Source organism: Mycteria americana, chromosome 24 (genome assembly GCF_035582795.1).
Source record: "Mycteria americana isolate JAX WOST 10 ecotype Jacksonville Zoo and Gardens chromosome 24, USCA_MyAme_1.0, whole genome shotgun sequence".
Classification (NCBI taxonomy): domain Eukaryota; kingdom Metazoa; phylum Chordata; class Aves; order Ciconiiformes; family Ciconiidae; genus Mycteria; species Mycteria americana.
In genome coordinates this window covers 5,609,805-5,628,867 of record NC_134388.1, presented here as the reverse complement: position 1 = coordinate 5,628,867, position 19,063 = coordinate 5,609,805, and the positions used below count along the sequence as shown (strand labels likewise).

General features: G+C 56.6%; 2 protein-coding genes across 5 annotated transcripts in view; one reads left to right on the top strand and one right to left on the bottom strand.

Moving 5' to 3' along the window:
• Positions 1–3,813: 3,813 nt before the first annotated feature.
• On the bottom strand, positions 3,814–11,621 carry THOP1 (thimet oligopeptidase 1). Its single transcript, XM_075523905.1, has 13 exons — positions 11,289–11,621; positions 10,484–10,687; positions 8,929–9,077; positions 8,272–8,379; positions 7,436–7,538; positions 7,119–7,279; positions 6,822–6,957; positions 6,366–6,732; positions 5,882–6,083; positions 5,589–5,775; positions 4,950–5,078; positions 4,501–4,637; positions 3,814–4,364 (listed from the first exon to the last, which is right to left on the bottom strand). The coding sequence occupies exons 1-13, from the start codon at positions 11,398–11,400 to the stop codon at positions 4,206–4,208; spliced, it is 2,154 nt and encodes a 717-aa protein (XP_075380020.1). The 5' UTR covers positions 11,401–11,621; the 3' UTR covers positions 3,814–4,205.
• Positions 11,622–11,823: 202 nt separating this feature from the next.
• Positions 11,824–19,063, top strand: part of SGTA (small glutamine rich tetratricopeptide repeat co-chaperone alpha) — a 71,430-nt gene continuing 64,190 nt past the window's right edge. For all 4 annotated transcript variants that reach the window (XR_012778746.1, XM_075524395.1, XM_075524393.1 and 1 more), the window contains exons 1-9: positions 11,824–11,921; positions 13,261–13,414; positions 14,625–14,728; positions 14,940–15,024; positions 15,673–15,772; positions 16,904–17,008; positions 17,197–17,335; positions 18,156–18,218; positions 18,652–18,689. Coding sequence is in view for 3 of the 4 variants with exons in the window: in XM_075524395.1 (XP_075380510.1) it covers positions 13,315–13,414; positions 14,625–14,728; positions 14,940–15,024; positions 15,673–15,772; positions 16,904–17,008; positions 17,197–17,335; positions 18,156–18,218; positions 18,652–18,689 (734 nt within the window). In the remaining variant the exon portion in view is untranslated. The remainder of the gene's footprint in view (positions 11,922–13,260; positions 13,415–14,624; positions 14,729–14,939; positions 15,025–15,672; positions 15,773–16,903; positions 17,009–17,196; positions 17,336–18,155; positions 18,219–18,651; positions 18,690–19,063) is intronic.

Sequence of the window (19,063 nt, the reverse complement as noted above, 5' to 3'; positions counted from 1 at the left end):
CCCTTCTGCCGCGGCCACTCGCCCCTGGCTCGCCCCAGGGTGCCGGGCTGCTCACTCCAGGACTGTCCTCGCAGGGCACCTTCGGGCGCTGCTACCAGCTGACGGAGGTGGCCAGCGGCAGGGTCTACGCAGCCAAGGTCATCCCGCGAGCCCGGCTCACCGCAGTCGGCATCGGGGAGAGGGTGAGTCTGGGGGGGGGAACACGAAGTCCCCAGGGAGGGGGAGCGATGCCCACGGGGACCCCGCAGAGCCCCACAGCCCTGCCCTCGCCCCTTCTCCCTCCTTCCCGGGTCGCTGGGTGGGTTCTCATCCCCGTCTCCCCGAGGGTGCGTGCTGGGGGTCCCCGGATCCAGAGGGTTCCCCGAGGGGCTGCCGGGCTCACGCCGACGCAGGTGGAGCGGGAGCGGGAGCTGCACGGCCGCCTGCGCCACCGGCACATCGTCCGCCTCCACGGGCACTTCGCCGACTGCAGCCACGTCTACCTGCTGCTGGAGTACTGCAGCCGGAGGGTGAGCGAGTGCCAGCACCCCAAAACGGAGCATCCCCATGCCGGGGCTTCGCCAGGCCCCGAGCTGGCACCTCGCTCCGTCCCCAGTCCCTCGCCGACATCCTGCGGGCCCGGGGGAGGCTGACGGAGCCGGAGGTGCGGTACTACCTGCGGCAGATCATCTCGGGGCTGCGCTACCTCCACGGACAGGGCATCGTCCACCGGGACCTCAAGCTGAGTGCGTGGGGCAGAGCCGGGGCGGCGGGAGGGGGAGCCACGCCAGCCCCGCTCGGGCTCATCTCCCTCCGCAGGCAACTTCTTGGTGACCGAGAAGATGCAGGTGAAGATCGGGGACCTGGGGCTGGCGCGGCGGGAGGCACCGGCTGGACGGTGCTGGGGGTGAGTGGGGCCGGGGTGCTGCCGGGGGGTGCTGCCGGGCCGCGGCTCACCCTGCCCGTCTCCCCAGGGCGCTCTGCGGGACACCCAACTACCTGGCCCCGGAGGTGTTGGACCGCAAGGGACACGGGGTGCCCTCGGACGTCTGGGCCCTGGGCTGCGCCACGTAAGCGGGGACCTGGAGGGAGGGAAGGCGGGCAGGGGGTGCTCCCGACCCCGCCGAGCAGCTGGACCCCCCCCCAGGTACGCAGCGCTGACGGGCAGCCCCCCCTTCGAGGCGGCTCACCGGCAGGAGCTGTACCGGCGCATCCGGGCAGGCCGGTACCCGCTGCCCCCCCACCTCTCGCCCCGCGCCCGGGCCCTCATCGCCTGCCTGCTGGCCCCCGAGCCCGCGGCACGGCCCAGCCTGCGGGACGTGCTGGACCACGGCTTCTTCACCCAGGTGAGGGGCCAGCGGGGGGCACGGCCCGTGTGGACACGGTGGGGACGGGGGGGTCACTGCCTCTCGCTCCCCAGGGCTTCACGCCGGACACTCTGCCACCCCACGCCTGCCGCTCGGTGCCCGTCTTCGTGGGACAGGATCCACTGTGCAGACTGCTGCGGGGGGCTGCGGCGGGGCTTGTGAGGGGGTGGCCGTGCCAGGAACGCCGGGACTCGCCACCCTGCTCCCCTGGCCGGGCAGGGACCAGGAGACAACCATCTCCCCCCGGCGAAGGAGCAGCTTCCTCAGCGGGACCTGAGCCATGCAAACATCTGCTTAGGAAAACCTTTATTAGTGCTAGGAACCGTCTAAAATCCAGTCATTGAAACAAGCAGGGTGGGACGTGACCATTACGAACGGCACACACACACCAGTTTACCCTTAGAAAAGGTTAACGGGAAAAAAAAAAAACCAACAAACCCAAACCCGAAAGGGACGTCTCTTCCCTGCCAGCCTGGGACGGGATGGGGACGAGGAGGTGGCGGGGAGAAGGTGCAGCTCCGGGGAGCCTGGTGCCCGGTGTCGCTCCGGGGGATCACCCACACCCAGGGAACAGCAGTGCTTGGGGAGGCACAGGTCCCCCCGCTCTGCCCGGCCGCAGCCTTCGGCAGCACCTCTCACCGCACCGCCAGCAGCAGGGGTTACTGGAGGGAGGGACAGAGTTATTTGTGGCCTGGGAAGGAGGGAGGAAAGTGCGCGATTTCCCTGTTCAGCTTCAGTTCTCTCCCTCGAGAGAAGAGGTCTGAAAGAAAACCCTGAAAGCTCAGTAAAAACATGACACTTAAAACACCCACAGCGTCAACTCGAGAGCGCCCGGCCCTGCGCAGCCGGCACCCGGGACAGACACTTGCCTATGCCTAAAACAGAGGGTGGGGACAAAGACAAGATGCTCAACGTGGCCCCGGCAAGGACCAAGGAGCCACTTCGCTGCTTACGGACCCGTCCACATGTCAGCACAAGAGGGGACCAGCGAGGGAGGGTGTCACCGGCCTTCCCGTGTCACCAGGGGGTCTGGGGGAGGGAGGTGACAGCAACGACTTTGTCTGCACTTGGGGCGAGCTTTCTTCCAACGCTCGCATCAGCGGCTGCGGGGAAGGAAGCCAGAGCTGCTCCGGTGACGCAGCCCAGACGAGAGGAGAAGCAAAGGCAACGACAGCCCAGCTGGGGAGGGAGCTGCAGCGCGAGACCCTGGGGAGGGACGGCAGCTCCCACGTGTGGCCCTGGCCGGGGCCGGGACGGTGGGTGCGAGCGCGGGCACTCGGCCTCTCACCGGCACCCTCTGTGTGCTCAAACCACGGAAGAGCCGGAGGGATCAATCCCGCAGCCCTCAAACGGCGTCACGCAGAGCGCCCGAGGCTGGAGGTGGGGTGGGACACCAGAAGATGAGATCTGCCCTCAGCACCCCATCACCACAAATCCCTCACGCCGGTGGGAGCTCCCCCTCTGAGGTCCTCCGCTCCCCTCCGCTACCGAGGAAGCAGCCTGCCTTCCACCTGCCCTGTGCACTCGCTGCTAAAAACCTTTCCAGCCCGCGCGTGATTCCTACGTGAGCAAAACCAGAAATCAGCCTTTGCCCTCGGGGTCAGCACTCCCCTCCGGCAGCTCTGACCCACAGCCCTGCACGCATCGGCAGAGCTGCCCTCCTGCCTGCTCGGGCTCGGCGGCACCGGGAAGAACAGCACCGCAGAGGCGAGCAGAGAGCAGAAGGAGGCACGCCATGCCATGCCATGCCATGCCATGCCACGCGGGCACTGGTTTTAGGGTTCTTGGGGACAGGGGAACAGCTGGGGGGGCAGGTGGCACAGCCTGGCTGCTCCCAAGGCTGGGCAAAGGGCTGGCTGCCATTCCCCGGCTCGGCGCCGCACCCAGAGCCCGGCCGCTCAAGGCCTGGCAGAAAGCCCGCTTGGTATTTTTATCCCCGGCATCCGTGTTGTTTGAAGCTGTCCGCCTTTTTTTTTTTTTTTTTCCACAGCCCTTCCCTGTCCCACCCTGGCTTAGAGGTGACAGCAAGAGCAACACACCCTCTGCTGCCACGACCTGAGCTCAGACGGCATCGGCTGCCCTAAGACCGCCCTGGGTACGGGGTCCCAGCAGCTCCGATACTCCTGGGGGAAGGTACAACCTCCCGAGGACGCCGGGCAGTGCGCGGGGACCAGGCCACGTTGCCCAGACCCCCTGTTCTGGGAAGGGCTGCACTGGCCATCTCTGCCCCGCTCCCAGGCCTGCCGCCCAGGCAGGAACATCTGAGGGGCTCAGGGCAGGACGTTCCAGTAAACGCAATCGTTTTTAAGCTCTGGGATCTCCCCATCTTTATTCCATGGCTGCCCAAAGACAGGGAGAGCAGGACTCCCAACGCAGCTCCTTGGGCCGCTTGTTTTGTGCTCAGAACAGTCAGTCTGCCCCGGGGCACAAAACAAGCCAAGCCTGGTGGGAAGTCTCATTTCTTAAAAAGAAGGGATTTTAAAACAACGATTCAAGTTTGGTAACTCTTCTCGCCCTCCTCCCCGGCTATAAATGAGGCCGAAACTCACCCTCACGCAGAAATCAGGTTCAAAGTTCAGCCAATTTGTGTGGGCTACCGACAGCCCCATCCCCCTCGGGGGGGTGACAAAGGCGACTCAACTCCCTTTGCAGAGCTGTCACCGCAGAGCCCTGGACCAGGGCTGAATCCGGCTCCTGAAGCCCGGGGTGAGCTTGGAGCAGGATTCTGGAGGAACAGCTGCAGGCAGGGGTTGGCCCAGGATGTGTTTGGTGACAGAAGTACCGGGTATTGCTTGGCCTGAGAGGACTGGTGCGTAGACAAAGGAGCTGGCTTGACTCAAAACGGACCGGAGCAGTTTCTCAGCAGGCCGAAGGCAGCGAGTTGCTCTCTACCTTCAGTCCTTTGCTGGCCAGGAAGGCGTCCTGCTTGGGCTCGCGGCCCAGGAACTTCCTCAACATGTCGGAAGCATCCAGGGAACCGCCAGGATGCAGGATGCAATTCCTGTAATCCATGCCCACCTGCGAGGAGGGAGAGACAGGGGTACGCGTAGGACACCCGCCCTCCCACTGACGCTGCCGTCTCCTACCACCTCTGGCAGGGGAGGCAGCCCCTGCCACATGCCAAGAGCCCGGCCGCGCAGGACGTCCTCCCTACCTTACAGTTCATGATCCCCTCCTGCTTGAAGCGCGTGTGGAACATATCCATGGAGTACACTTCGCTCCAGAGGTAGCCGTAGTACTGGGCGTCGTAGCCTCCGGCCAAGTGGCCAAACGTAGCGGGCATGTTTGTACCTTTGCGGCAAAGGAAGGGAAGGGGCGTTAACGGGAAAGGCTGCTGGAACCGCTCACAGCACGGAAAAACCCCTCTGTGCTGTAAATGTGTCAGAGCAGGCACTGGGTCAGCTTTTTGACAATCCCAGGGGAAACAGGGAAGAACTTTCCAGTTATTTTTGTATGGTTTCAGCCCTGCTTTTCCTGGAGCCAGCAAAAACCGTCCCCATTGAGCCAGCCTGAAGCCCCGGCCTTGAAAAGAACCTGCTGAGCCAAGCTTGCAGGTCAGGCCTAGAGAGACAGTGAGAGTGAGACCCCTAAGCCCCTGGGTACCTGGGGTGGCAGGGACGCCCAGCACCTCTTCGCACAGCCGGGCAAACACCTCCACGGGGTCGGCCTTCGTCTGGGTGTGCAGTGCCTGGTCCACCTTGGCCAGGACGATCTGACGCAAGTTGAAGAGCCCTGTTCCCAGAAAGAAGAGGCAAACTGAGCTCCTGCCTGCAGGCAGGAGCATCTCCGAGGCCGGATCGCAGCAGGGCAGGCCGGGGGGCTCCCACAGTTCGCCCCACGCCCAACTTCTAACCCACTTCCCCAGCCCAGCCCAGTTCAGCAGCGCCCACTCAGGCCTCAGCCGCGTTCCCTGCCTGCAGATAATCCCTGCCTCCCCCTGCACGTCTTCTCACTGTGCCAGCACCCAGCCCGCTGCACCTCCTGCCACGCCACCCTCGCTCGTCCCACGTTAACAGCAGGCAGATGTGGTTCCTTCCCCCCAGTCCCCTCGGTCCTCTCAGTCCCCACAAGGAGCAAGACAAAGCCTTTCCTCTACCCAGCCAGGTCACTAAGGGTCCCCTTCCCCTCCCCACACGCAGGGGACACCATGGCGAGGCTCTGCCCTCGCTGGGGACAGCACACAGCCCTCACTCCCCTCCTGCTCCTCTTCGCTGGCTCCCACTTCCCTCCGCAGGGACCCACCCGTGTTCGCCTGCCGGGATTTAATGAGCTTCTCCAGCAGCTCATCAGGGATGGGGTTTCCAGTTTTGTAGTGCCTGGACATGCGCAGCAGCGGCTCCTTCTCCCACACCCAGTTCTCCAGCATCTGCGACGGTGCCTCGACAAAGTCCCGCTCCACATGTGTCCCACTGAACATGGCAAACTCCGCCTAGGAGACACAGCCAGCTCAGAGCCAGGAGTCATTTAACCCCACAGGGGAGCACGACAGGGGAAAGGTCACAAACCAGCCCTCTGCCAGCCCAGCCAGGCCTCACCTGAGAGCACAGCTGGTGCATGACATGCCCAAATTCGTGGAAGTAGGTCTCCACCTCGTCGTGCTGCAGCAGGGAAGGCGCATCCGGCGTGGGCTTGGTGAAGTTGGCCACCATGGCAGCCACCGAGATCTGACGGCTGGAGTCCGGCAAGAGGCAGCCCGGCTGCAGGCCGAAGCAGGCCGCGTGCCCGTACTTCCCTTCCCTAGGCCAGGAAGAGGAGACCATTACACGGATCCTCCCCCACGGCCAGCCACGAGCCACCGCACAGGGCAGCGTGGTCCTGCTCAGGGCAGAAACTCCTGGTGACGCTGCGATTCACACCAACCCCATGCTCCTGGGACAGCCCTGCCCGATTACAGACCGCTCCCTCCGCACAGCCACGCGTCTGGAGTGGGACAACCTCTCCTCTTCCCCAGGCACACGGCAGGCTCTGCTCCCCCTGCCCTAGCCCTCTTCCCTCGCTTCACTTCACCCAAGGCCTCACCGTGGGTACAGGTCCAGGTAGAATTTGCCGATGGTCTCCCCGGAGGAGGTGTCCTTCACCGTGTAGAGCTGGACGTCCTCGTGCCAGACCTGAGCCTTCTCTTCCAGATGGAAGGTGAGCCCCAGCAGCTCCTGGTAAATGGCCAGCAGGCCCATGGTGACCACCTGCATGGGGAAGTACTCCTTCAGCAGATTCTGGTCCACGCTGTACTTGGTTTCCTCCACCTGGTTCATGTAATAGCGCATGTCCCAGGCATTGATGCGGTTGTCAAACTCCAGGCCACGCTTCTCGCATTCTTTCTTTTTCAGGTCCAGGATCACAGCCCGTTCCTTCTCCCCGAGGGGTTTCAGCTTCTGGGCCAGCTCATCTAGGAAAACCAAGGCAGGCAGGGTTAGCGCCCGGGGCTGAGAGCAGCCCCATGCCCCTGCTCTTCCCCTCCACAGCCAAGTGCCGTACCCAGGAACGTAGCCACCGTCTTGCTGCTTTTAGCCATGTTCATCTCCAGCACAAAGTCCGCGTGCGTGTTGAAGCCCAGGAGACTGGCTTTCTGAGCACGCAAGTCCACCAGCTCCTTGAGGATCAAGCAATTTTCCTGCAAGGTAGAGTCAGACAAAGAGTGAAGTGGGGTACACAAGCAAGAAAGGAAGCACGAGCCCCAGTGCGGAAAGAAGCACAAATCTTGGACCCCTTCAGTGCCTGGCCCTGACCTGGCATCCTGTCTGGCCCTGCTGGCAAGCAGCAAGGCCCACCTACCTCTTTGCACCTGGAGTTGAACATTTCCTCCACCTTCCTCCTCGTCTCGGGCACGTAGCACTTCTTCAGGAGAGGGAAATAGTGCGGGTATTTCAAGGTGACTTTCAGCTTGCCATCCTCTGTCTTCTCCAGGGAGTTCAGGAAGTCCTCAGGGAGCCCCCCTGAGAAAAGAGCAGACAGGACTGATGGAGAGCCCAGGCCTCTCCCAAAACACCAGCTCTGGGACGGAGCACAGGAACAGGCTCTTGCTCCTTGGCCGGAGGAATCCAGGCACTCGGGGCCACACCAGCAGAGAAATAAGCCCGAGCACTCCATACCTAGTTCCTCCTTTGAGAAGGGCAAGTAGGTGGTGTCTTCATTGAGGTTCTTGTTGAAGTCTATGCAAAGGACGCTCAGCTTTTTCTTAATAGCTTTGATTTTCTTTAAAATACAGATGAAGAGAGAAAAGTCAGTCCAAAGGGGGAAGTCAAACAGCACCGTTCACCGTCTCCAGCCAGCAGCCTGCCTGCCGAGCTGCCCAGCGGTCCGCACTTGGCTTTTATTCAAAGGCAACGCTGCAGAATTAATTGCATGCAGGCGCTGAGCTCTCAGCCTAGAACAGGCTCCCTTTGATCACACCTGGTAGGAAAGCAGCCACCTCAGCAAGGTCCCAACTGTCTCCTGCCAGCTCAGGAGCTGCAGGTGTTCAAGCAACAACCTCCCCTACCCTTACTTCATTTCACCTTCTCTTCTATTTTTAACCCAGCTTCGAGCTCCACGCACCGGCACAAGATAAGAGAGGAGACCCTGAGCAGCTCAGCACCCCCCAGCCCGCTCACCCCGACCCCAGCCCCAGTGGGGCACCCTCCCTGACCGCTCCTTTGCACGTGGGGACCGGGTGCGACTTCCACTCCTGACCTGCACAGCACCATCTGCAATCTCAGCTTCTTGGAGCCTCCCGACTCCCAGCGTCAACCCCATTTTGTAAAAGTCGTCCCCATCCAACGGAAAGGAAAAAGACGGGCCAGAGACATCACCCAAGGTGCCCAAGGTCACATGAATCAGGGGCAAAATTCAGGAGTCTGAGCCTCAGCCCTCTGCTCTAAAGCTACGCTGTCCCGTTAGCCCTGCAAGGCCTCCTCTACGTGTGCTTACTTCAGCTCTGTGATCTCACCTCCTGCGTTTCCTCAGGGAGATGGAGCCCATTTCTTTTACCCAATTTGATCAGCCTCTCTAGATATCTCTTTGCTTCAGGCTTCAGTGAAGCGCTCTCTGCTTTCTCCTGTAAAACAAAACCCATCAGCACAGGGAACCGCAGGATCGGGTGTTGCAGAAAGCTGGTTCCCGGCGGGAGTTGTGGGTTATTGTAACACCAGTGACCCAGAAGCAGATGGAAACACCCCACAAGAAGGCTTTGGTTTGGTGCATTAGTTCCTATCGGATTGCTTTAAACATCTCACCTTTATGCCATATTACAGCACTTTTCAGCTGTAATTTTCAGCAGGAAAATTACAGGAATTTTCAGCATTTTACAGCTGGGGCATTACCCAGCCCCTTCCCCAAGTGAGGCAGGCTGGGTTTACTAGAGCCATTTTACCAAAGGGGTATCAAGGCCCTGAGGGGGGGGCAGAGCCCTCAAACCCCAACTCCCCAGTTCTCACTAACAGCTGGACCATTCTGCCACGATCACTCAGCGATTCAGTTCCAGACCTGACTCGATATCATTCACTTCTAGGCTCTGGGACAAGGGAAAAGGGTTTGTTGTAATTCCAGGAGGTTTCAGTGCCCTGCTCAGCTGCATCACTGACAGAGCATCCTCCCCAGCACACACCTGGAGCCAGACAATCCTCTGGTACACGTCCTGCCTCATGCTCATCTCCACGTCAAACTCCGAGAGCTTCTTGTCAGCCTCGGTGCTCGCCGCACGGATGTCTTTGCAAGGAGAGACGTGCTGGGGGAAGTCCAGCATGTTCCGACGGACTGGAAAGACAGAAGAGGGATTACAGCGAAGGCAACGGCTTCATGTCCCAGAACTGCTCGTGAGTGGGAGTGTATACAGAGAGCCTGTGTTAATTGGGAGCCAGTTTGACAGCCCTGGAGCCTGACCTGCCCGCCCACGCAAAGGAAGAGCAAGGCAAGCTGCTGCCATCAGACAAACCCAGAGCTGTCCTCTCTGAGCAGCACTCAGCCACCCACAGCACCCGTTCACCCCTTCCTCGCTGCTGAGCACATCTGTCCACTGATTCCCCACTACAATCCATCTTTCTCACTAAACTCACACAAATTTCATGCCTGTGAGATCCCAATGCCTTTGCCCCCCCATAGCCAGTATCAACGGTTTCAAGAATCACAGGACTTCTATGCTGGCAGACGCACGGGCAGCATCGTTGCATGACTCCTTTCTTTAGAGGACCAGGCTAAAAGTGACACATCTTTACTGCAGGCGCTCCTCAAAAGCCACCACGTCTCAGGTGTGCTCTGTCCTGACGTATTTCCATTTTAGAAGTGAAAACAGGGAGAACATTCCCTGCCACCACCTCTGCAAAACCTCAAATAATACAACTCCAGCAGGAAGGCGCTGCCCTCCAGGCACGAGAACTCTCCACACCCAGCAGAAGGTGAGCAGGCAGCTACTCTCTGTTGGCCAGGGAAAGTGCTGACAGATCTGCTGAAGTTAACATTACCTCCGCTTAGTAAGGGTTTTTCCTCTTATTTTAGGAAAAAGAAATCAGAGAGAAGAAAGAAGAGGCTTGCAGGCTGCCTTGTGCTTCCTACAGACGTGACACCTCGCAACACAGGCGGTCAGGACAGCTAACAGATGCCGCGAGGCAGGAGGGGAGCTGCGTGACTTTGGCACTCTACTGCTGTAAATAACTAGCCAGAGATATACCGAAGCCCGCATCGTTTGCCAGCACGTGCCGTCATGTCATGTTACTTTACACATAATCCCTAAAACAACAGCGGTGTTTAAACAAGGCACACGGAGAGACGTTTATCTGCTGCCTTAGGGAAAAAGTTAGAAAACAGTTGAAGATTTCTGAGATCATCCGAACCATTTCTGCCAAGGCACCGTTTGTTCCCACTAATGCACCTTGACACACAAAAGCAGGAGACAACCTTGAAAACCTGGCTGCTCCTCCCGCAGACCGTCCTGCTGCCAAAGCGCCGTCCTCGTTTTAGACTCGCTCTTCCGTTCCAAATCTACTCTACTCTGTGTACTTATATCTAGCTGTATAAACATTAACTGGAGGAAAAAACCCAACATACTGCTGAGGGAGCCAAGGGAAGAAAAAAGGAGATGACAGTACAGAGCGAAAAAAACACCAGAAAAATCTTCATAACACGTTGATTTCCAGAAAGCCAATACTCCCTGCCGGTGTACGTACCCGTATATTCCACTTCCACGTCAGCCAGTGCCTTGAGAGTGTTTTCATAGGACACCTCGCCCTGCTCCTGGGAGCCCACCCAGTCGTACACAAGCTTGGTCCTCTCCGTGAGCTCTGCAGCCATGTTCTCTATCTGTTCGGCAGTCAGGTCCCATCTCAGCTGATTTGCCAATAGCCTGGGGGACTGGCTATCCACAACGTTACCTGGGGAGGTGGGGAGGAAACGGGCTGTGAGGTGCAATCCTACACGGGCTGGAAAGAAAATTCAGCTGCATAGCTAACGCTCGATAAAAGCACTTAAAGGAGAGGCCCAGCAAACAAACCACGCCGATGGGCAGCCGGGCTCCTAAGGAACCAGGGCGCTGGCGGCAATCAGCAGCCGGATTATTTTCCGGGCACCGTTTACCCTCTCAGTCACGACAAGCCCTTCACAGAAACCCGACTCCCTCCCCGCTCTCTCCCCGCCGTGCCCCCGGCAGGTGCCTCTGCCCACGGGAACGGGGGGGCGGCTGTCGCAGCCCGGGAACAAGGCTGTCCCCTGCCCGGGGCGGGAGCTGGGGGGCAGAGAGGTGACGGGGGGGGCAGCAGGAGACCACGGCCTCCCTGCACAGCCCTTGGGGAGCTGCCCCCGCCTCCCTCCTCCTGCCCCCGTCCCTCTCTCCGCCATCTCCCCCTTGCCACGCCAGCCTCTCGCCCTTGCCCTCATCTCCTCCCCCCCGCCGTTCCCCCCCGCCCGTGTGCTCCCCCCCCCGCCCCAGCCCCATCGCTGCCCCCCAGGCCCCCCCCCGCCGCCGCCGCCCGGTACCTGTGGGGGGGGCCATGCCGGGGGTGCCGGGGGTGCCGGGAGGCCCCGCTCTGCTGACGAGGCCGGGAGGAGACCGCGCCGGCCCCACGCACGGAGCATGTGCCCCAACCATAGAGGCGGGCAGAGAGAGCGGCCGCACCGAGGGATTCTGGGAACGTGGAGGACCGGGCCGTTCTCCCTTTCCCTTCACCCCATCCGGGCCGGCGGGAGCGGCCCATCCGCCCGCACACGTAGAGCCCCATCCCTGCCCCGGCCCTCGGCCTCGGCGGCTGCGGGGCCACGCCACGGGCCTGGGAGCGGGAGCGGAGCCCCGTCGGGAGCAGCGCCCCGGCCCGGGACTGCCGCCCACCCGTTCCCATGGCAACGCCCCCTCTCTATGGTAAAAAGCAGGGCGGGGCGACAGCTGCGCTTCCGCCCTCTGGCCCCGCCTCCGAGAGGCGCAGACTGCGCATGCGCCAAGTACTCCGCGCCTGCGTTGTCGCCTCCTCCTGGCCACATAAAGGCGGGGCGGGTAGTGCTTGGTGGCGGCGCAGGCGCGCTCTAGGTGGGGGCAGTGCGCAGGTGCAGTGGGCGGGGCGCAGCGCATGCGTAGTGCTGAGCCCGCCTTGGCTGAGGCGAGCGTCGGGGCGCCCGGTGAGCGGGGCGGGGCGGCGGCGGCGGAGGGGGTGGTTGGGCCGGGCCGGGCCGCGGCCGCGGCCGCGCTCCGCTCCCCGCTGGGAGCCGTCTGCCTCCGGTCCTGGTGGGGGTAGCGGCTGGGCCCCGGCTCGCGGTGGGGCCTGGCGCTTCCCTCGCCCGGGGTCCGCTGTGGGCCGGGCCCGGCGCTGTGGCGGGGTGTCCCCCCTGCGCGGGCTGCGGGCGCGTTCCCCTGTCCGGGAGGGAGAGTCCTGCCGGTGCTCCCGTCTCCTCGCGAAGCGGTGTGCGAACGGGGCTGCCCTGCTGGGAGCGGGGCGGTGACGCTGGCCGGGGCCCACCGTGCCCCTCAGGCCTGCCTCTCTTCTGCCTGCCCGGGAGCACCGGTGGGAGCCGCGGCCTGGACTGTTGTCAGGGACCCGGCGCTGCCTCCTTCCTCTCTGCCTGCCCCCGGGGGCCCGGGAGGGTCTGTGGGCTCTCTGGCCTCGCTTGTCCCAGGGGCTGGGAGCCCGGCACAGGTTTTCACCCATGGCACACACCACAACGTCTGTCTGCTCTTGAGACCGGTGGTATCTCTGGTGTCTGTCAGTGGGCTGGGGCCAGCTTAGCTCTGTTGGGCTCCCTTTCACAAAGGTGCTGTTTATAAGTAACTTAATTTCTCTGTTAAATCACTCTGAATGGTTTTCTGTGCTACAGACCCAGTTAAGTGTTCTGGAGAGGCAGAGCACTGCAGCTCAGCAACGCCATGCAAGCAGCTGCATCTGTCCTGCTTACAGGACCTGTGCTGGGATCTGTGCAAAGCCCCAGCCTTGGGGTGTGCTTATGGGGGTTGCTTTGCTTTGGGTCCTCACTCTCCTATACCCCTGGCATCCTGGCGGGGTAGGTGATGCAGACTGGCAAGCAGTGCAGAGGACTGGCAGCCCTGAACGCCAGCTCTGCTAACGGTGGCAAATTGCTTCAGCCCTTGTTTTTGTTTCAGAATCAAGTTATGCTCTGGAAGCAGAAGACTGTGTTTTTTTAGTGGTGGTCTCCTCAGCGCTCAGTTTATCTAGTCCTGGTCAGTCAGAGACATTTTGGTAGTTGCCCAAGTGCCTGCAACACCTTCAATGGACTTCCCTTGGCAGGAGCCTTGTGGGGCAGAACTGTGCTCTGCAGCTCACGCCGAAGAGGGTGAATTGAGGCCTGGAGGGTTCACATAAAGGGGTCGTGGTTACAGCAGAGAGTTTAATGAAGGCTCTGGAGGCCTTGGCCGGTCCTTATCCTCTCCTTTCATAGCGGGGAGAGCAGCAGAAAAGCTCTTGGACTTCTTGTCCATCAAGTCATACAACTTCTCTCTCTACAGATTTTTTTTTTAAAGTTACAAGAAGTTGAAACAAACTGCTGACAGCCTCCCGGAATGGCAGACCAGAAGCGCCTTGCCTATTCCATCATCCAGTTTCTACACGACCAGCTACAGAATGGGGGTCTGTCTCCAGATGCTCAAGAGAGTTTGGAAGGTAGGCAGGTGGTTGTATGCGCTTCCCTCTTCACGTGTCTAGGTCTGTCAGCCCAACGCTTGGGGAAATTTGGATGCTGTTACTCTCCTCTGCCTCTTGCTAGGCTGGGCTGTTCCCAACATCAAACCTTGCTCAAGATTTGAAATGAATTTGTCATCTTGGGGAGGTATCCAGGGCACTAGGGATGGTGATTGCTTATCTGATTTCTTGTTATCTCTTTCAAAAGCAGATTAGCTTGAGGAAGGAATATACATGGGATCAAAAGCCTCCCTGACCCTGGGTTTGTGACTTAAAAGTTTTCTCTTAAATGAGGCGGAGTCAGGAGGCTCGTCGTGTAGTGTAAAATGAGAACTTTGTGGCTGTATGGAAGTGTTTTATACTTGCAGAGTGCTTTTCCTGTCTTGCTATCAAAATGCTCTTCCACAGCATGCCCTGGAGTATTTATATAGGCTTTTTCAAAGGACTTCACTGGTAACGAGAGCACACTGATCTTAAAAGATCCACTTAAGGAGCTTATGCTTTAGTCTTTGGCCTGTACATTTGTCCCACTGAAAGAGCGCAGGCACGTCTGCAGAGCAGTGGGTACATTCCTGGGTGAGGCAGGAGAAGAGGGTGGAAGGAGGGGTTTATTTCTGGTGCTTTTGGACTGTAAAATGTGGCACGAGAGCTTTGTAAAACTAAGCTCTGTCATGTTGCTGGCGTTCCCCTCTGCTGGGAACAGCTTCCTGACCAGGTGCCTGCTGAGGGAGGAGACGGGGGCAGCCGCAGCCCCTGCAGGACCCATGTTTGGTGTCCGTGCACCTCTGCGTGGCCACAGCGCTTCACAGAGTAGCCACCCTCTGGCAAGCGACCACTTCCTGAAACATTTCTCCCCTTGCTCTTTGCCACCCATGGCTGTGGGAAGGTTGGTAAAGCCCCAGTTTGGTGAACTTCTGCCCCCAGCACCTGCTCTGGAGTCACCTGAGGGGATGGGAGTTGTGACTGACTCAATCCAGGAGCTTGGTTTCCAGAGCTAAGGTTTGCCCAGCTCTGAGGTTTTGGCAAATTTTGAGGATATGGCCCAAATATCAAGTCTGGCTTGTGGAATGGTGTGGTTTAGAGTGGGTTTTTTTTCTGGTATGTTCAACAGTAAGAAATTCAGGTGCTGTGGGAGGAGTCTAAGTATTTAGGTAGAATGGGGAAAGCGAATTACCTGATTCTTCTTGTCCAGTGGCCATCCAGTGCCTGGAGACAGCATTTGGGGTCTCGATGGAAGACCAAGGCCTAGCTGTGTCCCAGACTCTTCCTGAAATATTTGAAGCTGCTGCAGGAAAGGTGAGCGAGCGCCCCAAAATATGTGCTGAGTTTCAACTGAAGCAGCCAAAGCAACGAGCTCTGCTCGATTTCTGTGGCGATGCTGCCCCCTCGGAGGTGTGTGGGAGTGAAATGTTTTGGGCTCGATAAGCCAGCGCTTGGGAACAGGGAGGTGTAGTACATCTCAGTGGGAGTCCTTATTGCAGCGCAATGTTCTCCCTTTCCTTGTAAGGAGCCTGAACACATCAGAACAAATTCGGAGCCCATCACCCCCTCTGAAGATGACATAGCTGAAGCTGAAAGACTCAAGACTGAAGGTAACCTCCTCTGGAGCTGGTGTATAATGAGGTTTAGATGACAATGGGGAGGGAGGTTTAATTCACTCAGCACCTGGGGAATGCTTGGAATGGGGGGGGGGGGAAGGCAAATGGGATCAACCCTTCCATTTCTGCTTGTTTCTCTGCTTGCGCTCCAGGAGTGTGTGTAGGTTGGCATAATTTAGCTACCACAGAGCCTAGATAGACAGCTGGGTCAGCGGTTTCTTCTGCATCCTAAGAAGCCTGCCCTGTGTAGGACAGGGCATCTTTCCTGTTGAGCTCTCCTCTGCGTGTTGCCTTTTTCTCTGCCATGCATGATTAGTGCTGAAGCGCAACGGAGAGCTTTCTCTGAGCCGACACACTGCAGCGCTTTTCAGGATGCGGTGCTGCTTTGGGGAGGCCTCAGGTGTGCCCGAGGTGGGAGGACAGCTGAGGGGGCTTGCAGGATCAGGCAACCTGGAATTGCCAAGACATAGTTCCCCTACCTTGCTGCTGAATGTGCCTCACACTTGCAAGCAGTTTGACCAGCAAAAGTTGCGAGTGGTTGGTTTCTCTCCTGTTTTCTTAAGTAGAACATAGATCCAGGCCTGTTGCTTTTCTTTGTCCCCATTTTTCACTTGGTAATGGGCCTTTCCACCATCTTTTTAGGAAATGAACAAATGAAGGCAGAAAACTTTGAAGCTGCTGTGTCTTTCTATGGAAAAGCAATTGAATTAAATCCATCCAATGCTGTGTATTTTTGCAACAGGTACTGATTATCTTTCTTCACCCTTGTACACCTGTGTTTTTGTGCTTACTACTTATATCTAAGACTCTTGAATGGTCAAAATCCCTTTTTTATGATTCTGTAGACTGCTTGGTCTGTTGCTTGCTCTTTGTGTGTTTTTTAAGCTCATAGTGACACATTCCTGTGCTTCCTGCCAGCTCTGTGCCCTGGCATCTCTAGATAGGATGTGGGTGTGGAAACAAACTCTATTAGGCATTTGAGGAGATACAAGGATGCCAAGAAATACTGCCTGCTTTCAGGCCATTAGCTCTAAGTGGGATAGAGAGCCCAGGTTGGAGAGGCTGTGTTGATGATACAAACAAAGGAGTGAAATGAGACAAGTTGAAGGCTCGTTATTGAGAATTATATACGTGATGTGTGTGCAAAATTGGGTACTCGAGCGAATTTATTTTTCAGTTCTAAGCAAAAGTGTTTGAAAGTTGGGGGGAAGATAATTATTGAATAAAACAGACTTTGAATCAGGATTTGGTTTAGTTGTGTGCTTATCATGAGTACATACGTACAGCTGGCTATGAGAATAACCTGGCTGCACACAAGCTAATGATGTGGTGAGGTATTTCTTGGGGCAAGGAACTGCCACTGATGCTTTTAGCTAAGCTTTGCTTTAGCTGGGTGAGGGTCAGACCCATGAGGTCTTGGGCAGGTGCCCTGATGTCTATAAGAGCTGGGAGACTGAGGCTTGAATGAGCATGTTATGGCTTCAAAAATGGTTTTCCCTCTCATATGGAGTGTGTGGGGAAATGGATGAAACAGTTGTTATGACTAAAAAAAAAAATCAAGGCATAAGGGAAGCTGAGAGAGATTATCTGAGCTAGCAAGTGTGATACTTGTGTGCCTCCCCAGAGCCCAGGCTCCTCTTGGAAGGTCTGTAAGGAGGAGTAAGAGCCTAGATTTACTTGCAGTAGGAGCAGAATGTGGAGCTGGGTGTTTGGGTAGCAGCCTGCTCACCTAGATATGGCCTGGATTTATGTCAAGTTCACGCTTGACCTTGCCTTGTACAACAGGAGACTACAGAGAGGGAACAGGGGTGACCTTGATCAGCATATTCAAGCTGATAATTGTTTTCTGCACATATTTCTCCATTCCTTCCAGAGCTGCTGCATACAGTAAACTAGGAAATTATGCCGGAGCAGTGAGAGACTGCGAAAGAGCTATAGGCATTGATCCAAACTACAGCAAAGCTTATGGCAGAATGGGGTAAGTAAGAGCAGGTTTTTGTGCCAGAATTTTAATCTCAAAATGCCTAGTGGCAGTGATACTATCAGTGGTGTCCTGCCTTGGAAGGCCATGCAAAAATACCTAGTGTTTCACCTCTGCTGGGGATGGAGGAAGACTGCAAGTGCTTATTTAACTCTTAACTTTTAATTTTATTTCCACTTTAATAGCTTGGCCCTCTCCAGTTTAAATAAACACACAGAAGCTGTTGTTTACTACAAAAAAGCCCTGGAGCTGGATCCAGACAATGATACATACAAGTCAAACCTTAAAATAGCCGAACAGAAAATGAAGGAGACTCCTAGTCCAGTAAGTTCTGAAACTAATGCTTGTTATATGTGGGTAAGATTAGAAGGAGGCTTCTTCACTGTAAGTGCTAACAGGGGCTGTCTGGCAGAGCCTTGATGACCTGGGTTGTGTTTAGAATATAAATCTCGTATGCAGGCAGAGGGGAGAGAGTTAATGAGTCCTGCTGTGAACATTTCCACTAAAATCCAGAGAGGGTAACTTCTCTTGACTGCTTGAGCACGGTCACCTTGGGCTTATTGGAAAGAGCTGGAAAATGAGACTGATTAGAAAGGAGTGTTTTAAAACAGCAATTTTGCCTTCAGCACCTTTCTTAATTAAAGTCACTACTCCTAAAATCCAGCTTTTTTTTCTAGTGACCCATTAGCAATATCAATATCTTTTCTTACAAAGGTTTTTTTCTTAAACCTGGAGGTTTCCTAGCCAGGAAGCTGGTGACTGTGCTGCTGACATGCTCTGGGCAGGAACATGTTACTTTATCATTTTGAAGGGGATTTTAATTTTTTAAGGACTTCTCCAGTGCAAAGGGGACCAAGTGGGTGTGTTTAACTTGGCAGTTGTAGTGGGTTAGAGCTGGTGAGAGAGGTGATCAGTAAGTCATGTGATGCAGATGTCTGTCCTTTGACTCCCTCAGTGAGCCTCATCCCCCGAGGCTGTCTGTGACTCGGAGCTTTACAGAGAGGGCATGGACAGAGCCTCTTCCCTTTGTCATGGTTTAAGGGGCAGATTCTGATAATATGGGGAGTAAAGTATTAATGTTTGTAATGTGCGTCAGGAAGCAAGAGGATGTCATCATCTGCGTGTGGTTTCTTTATTCTTACAGACCGGAGGTCCAGGAGGATTTGATTTAGCTGGCTTGCTGAACAACCCTGGCTTCATGAGTATGGTAAATTTGGACACAGATCACAGCCAGGCTGTATCTGGTCTGGGCTTTGGTCTGTTCAGGATGAAATGTATTGGTACATGGCTCAGGGAGCTCCTGTGTCTCTTTAGCAGATTTGTTTTCATTTCATTTCTTGGTTTCAGTGTTGCTGTGAGGAAACTGTGCTTGTATTTCATTAAGGTCAAATGAAGAGCCAGTGACTTACTCACAGGCTTCTCCTTGTGATACGCTGGATGCGGAAAGGGTGCCTGTTCTGCATTACCAGCCTTGTTTTGTGTGTTGCACTGTGCTTCTCTTGGCTATTTTTGTCCTATTGATCTGTTTCCAAGTATTTCTGCCTTCACTTTGTCTGTAGTTGAATGGCACAACATTTGCATATCTACCCAGTCATTTGTGACTAAATAGGGTGTCATTTTTTTCTCCCCTCTTTAAATAGGCATCTAACCTAATGAACAATCCACAAGTACAACAGCTGTAAGTTGGATCCCATCTTGTATTTCCTCTTTGAATCACTCACTTGAGGCTCTGTGTGTGTTTGGCATTTGCAGTAGGCCTGAACTGGTGGGAGTGGGAGGGTGCTTGGGCCAGAAGTATGGAGGGCAGACTTGAAACAGGCCAGTTGCCTGAGCTAGTGTGTATTTTGAGTATTCTGAACTGTGCTGAAGGGGGATCTTAGTATAAATGTTTGCAAGAAGGTAGATAGGATAGATCATGGCACTGGAATTGGGTTTGGGAAGCTTGGGGTCAGTTTGGCCCTGCTGCACAGTATTTATGTGACCTGGAGACAGGATTTCACAGCTCTATCTTGGCTAGAATGAGAATATTTCCATTCTTTGTGCTACAGGGTT

What these genes read in the sequence shown, in the direction of transcription:
- THOP1 (XM_075523905.1), bottom strand. Translation starts at nt 11,400, where the DNA reads ATGGTTGGGGCACATGCTCCGTGCGTGGGGCCGGCGCGGTCTCCTCCC. An exon ending in GACGGTGGCTACGTTCCTGG is followed by an intron (nt 6,733 to 6,821) that starts GTACGGCACTTG and finishes TGGTTTTCCTAG; the next exon opens with ATGAGCTGGCCCAGAAGCTG. An exon ending in ATCCCGGCAGGCGAACACGG is followed by an intron (nt 5,079 to 5,588) that starts GTGGGTCCCTGC and finishes TTCTGGGAACAG; the next exon opens with GGCTCTTCAACTTGCGTCAG.